Below are 13052 nucleotides of genomic sequence, written 5' to 3'. Positions count from 1 at the left end.
ATGTTGTGAGTTGTTTTCCCTTTGGGGTGAGTAGAAATATTTAAACTATTTTTTTCAGTTCAGTACTTTTTTGAAAGAGACCAATGCCTCACTTTTTTCAGTGGGGCTTATTGCCAAGTCACGTGTGTCTAATCTGTATTTAACTGATAATGCAACTCACAGTATTGAGGCTAGGCCCCTTGGCTGGGGAGTCTTCCTAATTCTTTTTTGTTTTTGTTTGTTGTTTTTTGGCACTGCATCCCACTGCAATCTGCACAGCATAAACCATAACTTAAGTAAAATCTGTTCTTTAACAATCCTGTCCCCTTTTCTTTACAATTATTATTCTACAATTCATGGTATCAGGAAGCCAAATTATCTGTTTTGTTATGATAATGGGTTTCAATCAGAATCATATTGGAAGGCCCAGTTGGAATCTTTGCCTTGGGGCCAATGGTGGCTTTTGCTGCCCTAACTGAATTTGAAATATTTACACCTCTTACTGTGCAATCCTAAGAACACTTACCTGGAGGTAAACCTCTCTGAACAGAATCATGAGTATACCTGCTTTGAATTGCTCTCTTTATCCGGGAGATTCCTTCAAATGCACTTTTTCTTTTTGTATTATAGCTCAGTTGGTAAACTATTGTTTTAAACCACAATCCACCTTGAATTTATTAGTAGAAATGTAGTGTGAATAAATAACCTTTTTGAGTTGAAGCCAACAGCAGTTCCTGTTATCCAATTTCTAAAACATTAAGCCACACAAAGTTTAGCTAGAGATTGCTTAATGTACTAGTCACTGGATCACTGCCTTGTCAAAAAGCTGCAAGTGCCAGCACCACAGCCCCATGGCTCATGAGGATTACTTCCACAGCCAACTTTAAAAAAAAAGATAGGAAAAATAAAACAATTCTAGACAGACCTGGAAGAAGGATCTTTGGATGCTCAACTCCCCCAACAGCTTACCTCTTCAGGTAAAATAGCAAGTGGATATTTGTCCTCTGATAGGAAATTGAAGATGACCCACACTTTAAAAGCATCATCGTCATTGAGAAGCAAATTGCTCTTTGGGAGATTCTTCTTGGCACACAGAGTCCAACACATTTTATTAAATTCAACTTTATCAAAGTTTCCTTGAACCTACGAAAAGAAAATAATTTCAGCAGCTAAAAGATACATCATACAATATACTGGTAAAAGCAGAAAGAACCTATCTGCAGAAAGATTTCACACAAAACCTAAAGCTAAACAGCAAGTTAACAGGCCTTCCTAGAGAGAATGTTCCAAATTGTAGCTCCAGCATAGAAAAGGTCCTATACCTATGCCACTCTTCTTCCTGTCCTGCCATGAATAGTAATTGCTGTTTTGTGAGCACCTGAGTGACCTCACAACAATCTTTCGACTCTTAAAATGCAACCAGAACTTTCAGATTGCAAAAAGGAAGTAACAAACAATGCATGTTGTTTGTTTAGTATTGTCAGTTTAGCATTGCTCTGTGTTTAACACAATTGTCCTGAAGAGAGAAAGTACCTCCGAAAGTATCATGCACAGCCCTCCCTAATGTCCTTATTCCTGCAGGAGACTGGCCCTTTAAGGAAGTGTAAAAAGCAAGTTGTGCAAAGTTGCTGATATGGCCATGGAAGGGCTACATCCCACACTGGTATCCCGAGGTGTTTCCAGTGCCAGGCTGTATTCATTTCTGGAAAGTCTCTAACTTAGTCTTGTACATGATCCTTCAAACAATAATAAAAGTACGAGCTTTTAAAACATTTTTTAGTTAGGACACCTTATTTTTCATTAAGGGGATCAGCAATACAAAATCTGTGCTTCAATAAAGGAGACATTTGCAACTTCTTGCTTCCTTGGCCAAATTGCCAGCCTGGGCACGTTTTCACGCTCTCTCCGTTCAACAATGTAGACTTTGTGGTAGGGCAACTCACCCGCTCTCTCTATGCTAGATAAATAATTCATTTGCAATCAGGAGCACAAGAGGAACAATTTCAAAAGCTTGACCAGTTTGGTCGATGAGATTTACATAGGAAAAATGAAGCAGGTTAAGAGATTTCCTGTTGAGCCAACAGCTCATTGTTTTCTTGCACAGAATGTCATTATTACTCATAAGAAAACAACTGGTGCCCTTTTCACAAATTACTCCCAGTCTGAAAATAAAACAATGCACTGAACACAGCCAGGAAAAATTTATAATCTTCAACCAAAGCCAGCAGCGAGAAAGATATTTGTGAGATCTGGTAAAATGTTACTTGAATTTGCTACACAAATTGCCACTTTTCAGTGTTTGAAAGATACTGACCCTATCCACTCAATACAATGAAAAACAATTAAGACATAACCCACAAAAGGATTAATCCTAAAATTACTGGTATGGAAGCAGTCCCATTAACAAAAATCGTTTTCACCCAAGTGCCCAATGCACCAAGCAACTAACTTACAGAAAGAGATTTGTGCACACAGATCATGGGGGAGGAGCATACATAAGGTGCAATTCAGCCGATTTGCACCAGTTCGGCAGAACCAGTAGCTAACCGACTAGAATCCCACCACCCCAGGCTGGCTGCAGATCAAGCAGCATGGCGTGGCCTGCCAGGTTGGCCTGTGGGAGCTCCAGCAGGCCTCCCCCAAAGGCCACACCGCCGGCCCAGATGCATGCGGCCTGATCTGTGACCACCTGCTCAAAGGCTTGATCTGCAGCTGCCAGCGCACAGTTGCAGATTAGGCCCTTGAGCCGGTGGCCACAGATCATGCTGCACGCCAGCAGCCACAGATCAGACCTCTAAGCAGCCCGGCTGGAGCCCGCCCAGGCCTCCCAACCCGAGGTGCAAGAGCCCACAGCTGCCACCTTCCCTCGCCTCCCCCCCCTCCGCCCAACTTCGGAAATGGGGGGCACAGCAGCCAGGTAAGTGGGCGGTGAGGGAGTTCGTGGCAGGAGGGCGAACTGGTGGTTGAAGTTTTTAAATCCCACCACTGAGCATACATAGCTCAGTAAAGGAGAAAGTGCCTTCCAAAGGTCTCAGGTATATCCTTAACTTCTCTGGTTAATAAGAGAGCATTGTTAGCTAGGCTGGGAAATATTTTCATCTGAGACTTGAAAAGAAAAGTTGACAGGAACAGAGCATAGCTTGGTAGTGGAGTATATTACTTGTATACAGAATGTCCCAGGATTGCTCCCTGGCAAGCACTATTTTTTCACTAGAGGCTTTCAGGCAGCAGAGTAGAAAACACTGAAGTAAATGGATCAATAAGAAGGTGGCAACCCACAGAACCTCTGTCTTTGCTGGATTCAGTTTCAATCTGCTTGCTTTCAACCAACCAGCAACAGCCTCCAAACACTGCTGGAGAGCCTCGGGGGCTGAGTGCAGTTGGCCTGATATTGTAAGGACAAGCTGGGTGTCATCAGCATATTGATGACACCGCAGCCCAAAACTCCGTACCAATTCGGCCAGGGGGTGTATACAGATGTTAAAAAGCATCTGGGACACAACCACCCCCTGCGGCACCCCACATAACATGGGATGTCACCTGGAACTCTCCGCCCTCCCCAACATCATCCTAATGGTAGTAGCCGCCTTCCCCTGCTCCAAACGCCCGCCGCAGACATCCTCCGCTCGGCTGTGGTTCACAACAGATAACCACCAAGCCCTTTCAATCCCACTGCCCTGCCACAGGACAAAAGGTACGTCAACAGTCTCATTGCCCCTTATCACTTAAAAAACCCCAAAAAGGGTAGCAATAAACATTCTACTACCATTAGGTTCAGAAATCACTGGAGTTCTAGCTTAACGTTGTGCTCCAGGTGATTCACGACAGCTAGAAATCAGTTCAAGCAACATTGATAAAATTAAATGAACCATGCACACCTCATCTTCTAAAACCTTCTAAAGCTGCAGTCAAGTGTAATAATGTTACAAACAAGGAAGATCGCCTTTGTTGGGTTTTCCCCCTCATAAACCTTAGGTTATCTAAGAAAAATAACATTCAGTGTCAGTAAATGGTAACTAATCCACCTTAGTTATCAAGCTGTGTTGTGCATGTGGGGAAGATTTGTAGAAAGGTATTAATTTTCTTTTAAGTATCAAATTAGTAATTGCAGCTCTCTTCCATCAGACCACAAGATCAGAACAGCCTGCTGTGTCTTTTTTTCAATAGGCTTACAATATATTTACGGGCAAGATTCCAGCTAGAATTTTCACCTGTTCAAGGGAGAGGGTAATTTTCAACAGTCCCTTTCTCCTGTGGAACATGTCTGACCTCCCCTGAGACTGTTCCTGGAAATCCCCCATCCCCCAGAGCTACATTTCTGAGCACACTTCAGGATGCAGCAAGAGGAGGAGGCAAGGAATGCATGGTTCTGCAGGTGGAAATCCTTGCATCCATTTTAAGGACTCCTTTGCACACTGAAGAACAACATGTTAATGAATATCTTCTCGTACACCACCACCATGCCTGACCCATCAGTGAAGTCAAAATATGCATTCTATAATTCAGTTCAAGAAACAACTGTCTCTGCAACAAAGACAACAGCTTCAAAAGAAATAGCAGCCTAAACTTGGGCTGCATGCTCCATTCTTCCCCCTCCTCCCAACAGCCCTGGGTTGACCATTAAGCAAAATAAGCAAATGTTGAAGGCCTCAAGTAAAGAGAACCCCACTGAGTTTTTTTCTCCTTGTCTCTGCTAAGTATTGAAGCAGGTTTATTATATCAGATTAATTTTGAGGATGTGACCAAAGACTTTGCAATTAAAAAATCGAGGAGAAAACTTTTAGTAGTTTAAATAAAGTTATAAGTAAGCAACAGTAAACATTATTTTGCATCTTTGATTTTTGTAAATTCAAATGCTATGTATCTTCAAGGCAAGAAAGCAATGGAATAATAGATGTTTTGTTTCACACAAATAATGAGACATACATATTTGACAACAATTATAAAACAATAACTTAAATAATAACAATTAAAACATTCAAAAAAAACCTGATGGTAGTTTCAAGTCATTTACCCACCTAAATTCCAATTCTACCCGATCTTATAGGTCTTAATTTGGACAGGCCAAGGGGTACCATATTTTTTTCAGTGCTTAGGGCCTCTACAGGTCTCAACCTAGCCCTGCTTTCCAGACACAGCCTACAATTGCCATATCAGTTTAACTAACCACAGCATATATATGGAAATGTGTACCTTTTCCAAGATGAATCTGTTTAAATACGGCATATAGCCCTGATTGGAAACAGGCCCTTCATCATCATCCCTAAAATGCTCTTCCAAGGCTATTGGGTCATGCGGAACATTCAGTAAGGTACACAAGTTATGAGAAAGCACCTAAAAAATTGAGAGACAACAAGTCAATGAGAATGCAACATTTAGTAAAATCATGAATATATTATCCTAACCAATAAATGGCTAAGTGATGGAAATGTTGCGACAATGAACCTCCCACCAATGGGCGACATTCCACCACCTCCCCTGCCTGCCTTCCCATGATCCAACCCAGCCAGTGGAGCAGTGGCGCTGTGACCCAACCCAGCCCGGCCAAGTCCTCCCACCTCCCACCCCAAACACCTGCCCAGCCGAGCAGCACCACAGGTACCATTTAAAAAAAAATAGTTGGACCATTTTATTCCCCTCGATCCAGGATTTTCAAAGATCACTAAACTAGCAATCTAATTCTTTTGCACATTCCCAGGTTGGAGGCACTCCCACGCAAACACAACAGGCAGGAGACACTTTTTCCCCCTCCCTTCTACCCATTTACTTTAAGTTTTGTGCCATCCACTTTCAGGGAGAATCCACCTGTCTGCCATTCTACACAGGTCACCCAGCAGGGTTTTAGGCAGATTCTCTTGAAGGTCCGACAGGGTGCAAAGACCCCCAAGCACATTTTCTTCCTGGGGCAGCGAGTATGACCAATCTACAGTCACAGGTTCATTATTATCTTTTTTTTCTCTTGTGCATTGCACATCCCCAGCTACTCAGGTGCAGTTGGTCGTATTGTAGGATGATCAGCATGGCCGCGGGGTTCATTTCTATATGTTTGTGCAGCTACGCATTTCTATATGTTCTATATGTTTCATTTCTATATGTTTGTGCAGCTACGGGGAAGAATTAGGACTAATAAAAGGAAACACTTCTTCACGCAACGTGTGATTGGTGTTTGGAATATGCTGCCACAGGAGGTGGTGATGGCCACTAACCTGGATAGCTTTAAAAGGGGCTTGGACAGATTTATGGAGGAGAAGTCAATCTATGGCTACCAATCTTGATCCTCCTTGATCTCAGATTGCAAATGCCTTAGCAGACCAGGTGCTCAGGAGCAGCAGCAGCAGCAGGCCATTGCTTTCACATCCTGCATGTGAGCTCCCAAAGGCACCTGGTGGGCCACTGCGAGTAGCAGAATGCTGGACTAGATGGACTCTGGTCTGATGCAGCAGGCTAGTTCTTATGTTCTTATGTACGCATGTATTGCAGGAAAAAAATTTTTTAAAGAAACATCTCTGTGCAAAGGCACAAAAACAACCTGAATTGTTTCCATGGGCTCCAATCGCTGCCTGAATGGCATGCATGTGAACAGGAAAAAGGAAAATGGATTCCTTTATAACGACTGCAACCCATTATACATTTGCTGTGCAGAATCCACCACAGTTGATTTCAGAATTAACGAACTTGCCTTGACCTATGAGGGCTTTAGGGAAAGACTGACAAGTAAAATGGACAAAGTTCAGGTCAGATGCCAATTTACTGAAATGATGCCATTTATATCAAGGTTACCAAGAGCTAAAATCCAAGTCATACAAGCTTGCAGACTCCAACTAGTTTGCAAATTAAGGTATATTTTGCTAAACCTGAGCTACTATAATAAACACATCTGAAAGTGTCAACATTTCCTAGGAAATTAGGCAACGTGCAGGTGTGGAAAAGAATAAAAAATTAGGAAAGGAATTGATAACAAAACTGCAAAGATTGTCATGCCCTTATATAAAACAGTGGTACGACCGCACTTGGGAGTACTGTGTTCAGTTCTGGTCGCCACATCTCAAAAAGGATATCGAAGAGATAGAAAAAGTGCAGAGAAGGGCAACGAGGATGATTGAGGGATTGGAGCACCTTCCTTATGAGGAGAGGCTGCAGCGTTTAGGACTCTAGTTTGGAGAGGAGACGTCTGAGGGGGGATATGATTGAAGTCTATAAAATTATGCATGGGGTAGAAAATGTTGACAGAGAGAAATTCTTCTCTCTTTCTCACAATACTAGGACCAGGGGGCATACATTGAAAATGCTGGGGGGAAGAATACGGACTAATAAAAGGAAACATTTTTTCACGCAACGTGTGATTGGTGTTTGGAATATGCTGCCACAGGAGGTGGTGATGGCCACTAACCTGGATAGCTTCAAAAAAGACTTGGACAGATTTATGGAGGAGAAGTCAATCTATGGCTACCAATTTTGATCCTCCTTGATCTGAGATTGCAAATGCCTTAACAGACCAGGTGCTCAGGAGCAACAGCCGAAGAAGGCCATTGCTTTCACATCCTGCATGTGAGATCCCAAAGGCACCTGGTGGGCCACTGCGAGTAGCAGAGTGCTGGACTAGATGGACTCTGGTCTGATCCAGCTGGCTTGTTCTTATGTTCTTAATACAATGATCAAAATCGGCTTCTCAGCAATACTGGATATATTGAGTAGAAGAGAAAATTGTAGGAAGATAGCTGACAATGTGAAACAACTAAACTGCGTGTATTTTCTTCTGTCGCTGCAGGTATTTATATTCTGGGAGTGGCCAGGGAGTTGTTTCAGCAGGAGAGGGAATTGTAGGAAGATGGCTAGTATTGCCAGGCCTCCACCCACAACTTCCAGGGCATAGGGAAGTTAGGGTCTGACCCAAAACTAATGTTACTTCTAGATAATACTCTAGAAATACCCTCCAAAATGCTACAGTAAAACCCATAGAGATGTGAGGGAATTCCTAGAGGATAACCAAAAGTCACATCACTTCTGGGGCTGACATCACACTCCATTTTCTCCTGCTACAAACATCAGAAGTGGGAACACAAGCATGGCTGCAGGGGATTGCCAACTGGAAGTGTGTTCTTTGTAAGCTTAGAAGGTAACTGCTAGCTTTAAACAGCAGGGCTGGATGTTTGTCTTCTCTCCAGCTGCAGTTATTTATAGGTTGGACATGGTCAGGGGAAGAAGCCCTTCGGCACAAGAATAAGGGCTCCTTGTCCATGGATTATATCCCTTGGATTTGACCAGTCAGACTGACCTAGTGGACATCAGCCCAGGATGTCTTGTCTACCTTTGGGGGGGGGGGCTACTTTGATGAGCACTGATTTTTTAAAAAGTAATTAATCTAGGCATTAAAAGGCTTCTTGTAGTATGGAACTACTCTCAAACCCGAAGAAGCTTTTTACTAGTTGCTATCATTCTTCTAGCATTCACACAGTTCAGTATAAAAAGTATTTGTGGGCACATTTAACAAATCCAACTTTGTGTCAGAACCAGTCGTCTGCCTGCATGGTAAACTCAGCTAAAGTGTGCCAAGCTGCAAACTGCTTCAATAACTACTGAAACCAGAGCATTCTGACTTCCCAGTGAAACACCTCCCTCCAAAGACTACTCTCTGATCCCACAGGGAGGTCATCTCAATACATCAGTGTTCATCTCTCTAAAAGGACTTTCTGAGGCTTCACTGTATTGCAACAGGGGCACATGGACAAGGTGTAACCACAAAATTCCAACTGTGGGAAGCAAATAGCACAAAACCTTTATTTCATCCCCTCAGTTCTGTAATCTTTAGTCAAGGAATCTTATAAAACATAAAATTTCATTTTCAAGTATTTCATTCGCTCCAAGTGACACTTGAACTATTGTCATAATGACAAATCCCATATGAAAATGATGCATTGAAAGACCTATAGCCTAAAAAGAACTCTGCTTGCATATCAGATTCATCAACTTCCCAACACTGGCCAACTCCCTCCTCTTTGTCTGGAAAGCGTCACTGCATCAGCTTTAATAATCTTTTGTACAAACTACATGATTCATCTTTGCAGCTCTGGTTTTGACTTTAACATCTGCACAAAACTGAGGTATAATGTTTCTGCGGGTGCCTCCCTCCCCCAGTTTTTTCATTATGTTAAAATGTTGATCCCCTTGCTTATACAAGTTGCTAAGGTGGGATGCTGAAATGTAAGGGGAGCAGCAAGACTGTTTTTGAAAGTACCACCACTCAACACAAAGAGGTCAGAAAGAAGCTAAAGATTATTATGGCGCATCTGAACGTTTTCCATGTTACCTTCTACTGATAGTCCTCCAAGAAGGGGCACACTGATCTGTCACTGTTTCATTCCAAAAGTGGAATTCTCTCCCTCCCCCCACAAAAAAACCCCTTGCAACTCCTTAGAGAAAGTGGTCTCTCAACATGCCTAATCCTACCAGTATTTAGTATGCCTCATCTGTGAAGAAGTGTAGAAGATTTTGAAACCTTGACATACAACAGAAATGTTTAAAAAGAAAAAGAAATAAACATGTCTCTGCAGGGTAGGTATAAAGCCTATAATAAGCAAATTATAACCACATCCAGAAAAAGATACACTGTAATTTTGCTGCACTGAAATAAAAAGTAAGTGCAGTAGAAAAACAATACCTAACACAATATTTATTTTAAAGGTACTATTAAAAACTTAACTCCAGAGCTACCCAGTGTAACCTTCACCAAGAAACCCCTTAGCTCTCTGAAACTCCCTAAAAGTAAATAAACTGCAGGCTTTTTTCTTTAAGGGCTGTCACTGTTAAAAACAGGGGGAAGACTGGCACTACAGCAGCAAAAGTGCCTCCTACTCATCATGGCTTTGACCATTAAGCATGCAGAGAAAAGAGGAAGCTATTCCACAAGTCACACCATAATGCCCACATGTCTGTCTCTGCAAAAAGGCTAGATGCTTTTGGTGAAAGGACAAATTGTACACTGCACTGTTGATGAGACAGGAGGGAGAAAAAGATGGCAAAAATCATTTCAGAGAAACACAGGGCGCAGGAAGTGTAACTGCTCGGAATCACTCTTTGCTTCCACTGCAGAATCCTCAGCTTCTGTCATCCAAGTCTAAGTTTTTAAGTCAGGATTAAAGTTTGCCACCACAAATCATAGCAAGTTCTAGCAAGAAGCATGATCAAGTAAATCAAAAGAACAATGAGTAGGATGGGGAAACACAAGACTTTCACAAAGAAAAATCCCTAAGCCATCATGTTCTCTCTTGCCTATCTCCAGCAGAACTAGCAGCCATGCTCTTATTAAAAGGGATAATTCAGAAGTACTGCTTTGAACTATTAATGGAGCTCACAGTTCTGCCAACAACAGCACAGACTACAGTTGCCCAAGTGAGCAATATACAATGTTCCACTGTCTAAAGCATCTCACAGGTGTACAGTCCTATTCAGAAGTGTTTTTAAGGCCAAAAGAGTTTCAGGGAGCATGTCCTAATTTGCTAATCAAAGTGCCACAAACTGTGTGTAAGTTGTGTTCAGAACACTCCTCAGAGTATGTGCAAGAAAAAGAATGCAGTCCCTTGACTACTGCTCTTGTTTACGCTCCAGTACAAGAGCAATATAGAATCTCTGTCTCCCTTTGGCAGAATTTACACTCAGCTGGAATAGAGCCAGTTCTTTTATCAGAGTGCTTGAATGTTGTAGACCACTAGAGTAGAATGAAAGCGCTAGTCATGACAAACAATCAGGAGGTGGCACAACTCATGCGATTGTTTATGGTGCAAAAGATGAATTCTGCTTTCTTAGATATGAAATATAAAAATGGCAGAATTGTTGCAGGTAAATTTATGAATTAATTAGTTGCGTTATAATTGTGCACGCCACCTCAGCCATAGCCTAGGATAGCCCAGACTACATGTTGTACATCTACAGAATAGAAAGGAACCAACCCTCACAAGTAAGCAATTGATTCATCAACTTTGAAAAGACATGACAGCAGAATCCTATATCCAACTCTGGACTAGTTTTGACACTGCATTCTTGGAGGTGGCATGGAAAATGTGCATTGCATTGGGTGAGATGGGCACACAGCAAAAAAATAATAATAATCACATGACTGTGCCATTCCATAGAATTCACAGCCATTTGCAATCAACAAACCAGTTGGGTGCTTCATTAAAAAAAAGTATCAAAATAAATGTACACTCTTTTATCAATTATTTTAAAATCTTTAAGGACCCATCCAAACAGAGACTGAGACAGGGTAACTTTAACAGCCCCACTCAAAAATAATAAGTGAGCCAATTTTCCCTTAACAGTTTTTTCCCTTGGAGTTTGCTAACCTGAGAAACATAGGCTGTATAACTCATCAGCTCACACACAGTACTGTGAGCTGAGAAAAGAGGTATTATTTTACTGAGCCTGTGAATTTTGTTTGATGGACCTGCCTTCTTAGATCCATAGCACTTCTGTGCCTAAAGAACCTGCTGTTTGAAAACACAGAGCGCAATTCTAAACAGAGTTACTTCTAAGCGTACTGAAGTCAACAGTTTTCTAAGGGTGTAGCTCTGTTTAAGGGCTGCACGGTCAGCACAGAAATCCCCTTTCTCTGTTACTGTGTGACCAAGGAACTGCTACGGTCCATTCCCCAGAAGCCTCCTTGAAATAATAAAAAACCGATTCTCTGCGTCCGGGCCCGGGAAGCAGGAAACAGTCAAGATCTAGTTTCACAGAAAGTCATCAGGGGGCGCTTTATAAAATCACAGGGCAAAACCCGGCTCCTCCTCCCTTGAGTCCAAAGACAATCCAGACTTCCTCCCGCTTCTCGTTCAGGCAAAGAAAAACGGTATAAACTGGATTTCTCTGAGCTGGAGAGGACGGTGGGAAAAGTAGTCAGAGCTTCACTACAACTCTTGAAGACACAAAGCCCTCGGTCCGGGTCAGGCACGCTTGCTCCACGGGGAACTCTGCCTCCCGCATGCCCCTTCAATCCTTCCTCCTCTTGCTCCCAGGCGCGTTCTGGCTGGAAGAAGTTTCCGCGAGCGCTCCTCGAGAAAGGGGAAGTGCCTCCACCAGGAGGGAGAAAGAGGCTGCCATTCCGGGGGTGGGGGGCGAGAGGAGGGGGGAGTCCTTTTGCCGGGGGTCCCACCCGAGGGAGCGCTGCCGTACTTGCCTTGAGCTGGGATTTGGAAACTTTGCCACTCTTGTCCACGTCGAGGGCGGTGAAGGCGTGCCAGATGGGCTTGAGCAGCTCTTCCTTCAGGCTCCCCATGACCCGCCAGCGGCAGCTCCGACGCGCTCCCACCCGCCGCCTGGCGCTTCAACCTCAGCCTTCCCCGGAGGTGGCGGCGACAACTGCTGTGGTGACTAAGGCCACGGCCTCTCCAGGGCAGGCCACGCCCAGCAGCCAACCACTGCACTCCGGGGCCGGGCTCCCAGAGGAAGCTGCCGCCCCGCAGCCTCTAGGCTCCCAAATCCTTCTCCTGAACTATTCGGGGTGGCTCAGCCCGCGTTGAAAGGAACGGGTTATCAGCCTAAGGGTGGCATCTGAAGAGAAGGACTGGACGAAAATCTGGAGCGGTGATGCTAAGAAAGCAAGGACAGAGATAATCTCTCTTCCCATTCCTGAGCAAATAAGTTGTGTTGATTTCGGCGAGTTAAATCCTAATGACTGTGCTTAGAATTGTAGCCTGAATTTTGCTGAGGGCGTCAACATCTGGATAGGAACTCAATTTGCCTCTGCAGTCCAGACAGGGAGGTGGTCTTTTGTCTTTCCCATTTTAACAGCAAACTCAGCACATGATGGAGCTACCTTTGAGTCTCGACATTGGTCTGTCAAGATCGCTGTTGTCTACTCTGACATGCAGTGGCTCTCTGGGGGTCTCAGCAATTGAGGTTTTTCATATCACTTGATCCTATAAAATGGGGACTGAATCTGAGACTTTCTCATGCAAACTGGGTGAGCCAGGACCCTTCCACAGAGGTGCAGAAGCATCCCCTTGATAAGATCTTAAAGTCTGTACACTTAAAATGGCGCTACATCAAAATCATATAAGCAGCTTGCGCTGCTAAAACCT

The 13052-nt window shown here is 43.4% G+C and overlaps 1 protein-coding gene across 1 annotated transcript in view; it reads right to left on the bottom strand.

Moving 5' to 3' along the window:
- The window catches only part of SWAP70 (switching B cell complex subunit SWAP70), a 44099-nt gene extending 31752 nt beyond the window's left edge, over window positions 1-12347 (bottom strand). The window contains exons 1-3 of the mRNA XM_048485641.1: window positions 12149-12347; window positions 5173-5313; window positions 949-1122 (exon numbers count right to left, since the gene is read on the bottom strand). Of these exons, the coding sequence (XP_048341598.1) occupies window positions 949-1122; window positions 5173-5313; window positions 12149-12247 (414 nt within the window). The 5' untranslated portion in view covers window positions 12248-12347. The remainder of the gene's footprint in view (window positions 1-948; window positions 1123-5172; window positions 5314-12148) is intronic.
- Window positions 12348-13052: the final 705 nt, after the last annotated feature.

This window comes from Sphaerodactylus townsendi, linkage group LG02 (assembly GCF_021028975.2).
Source record: "Sphaerodactylus townsendi isolate TG3544 linkage group LG02, MPM_Stown_v2.3, whole genome shotgun sequence".
Lineage (NCBI taxonomy): Eukaryota > Metazoa > Chordata > Lepidosauria > Squamata > Sphaerodactylidae > Sphaerodactylus > Sphaerodactylus townsendi.
This window is presented reverse-complemented; position numbering and strand designations above follow the sequence as displayed.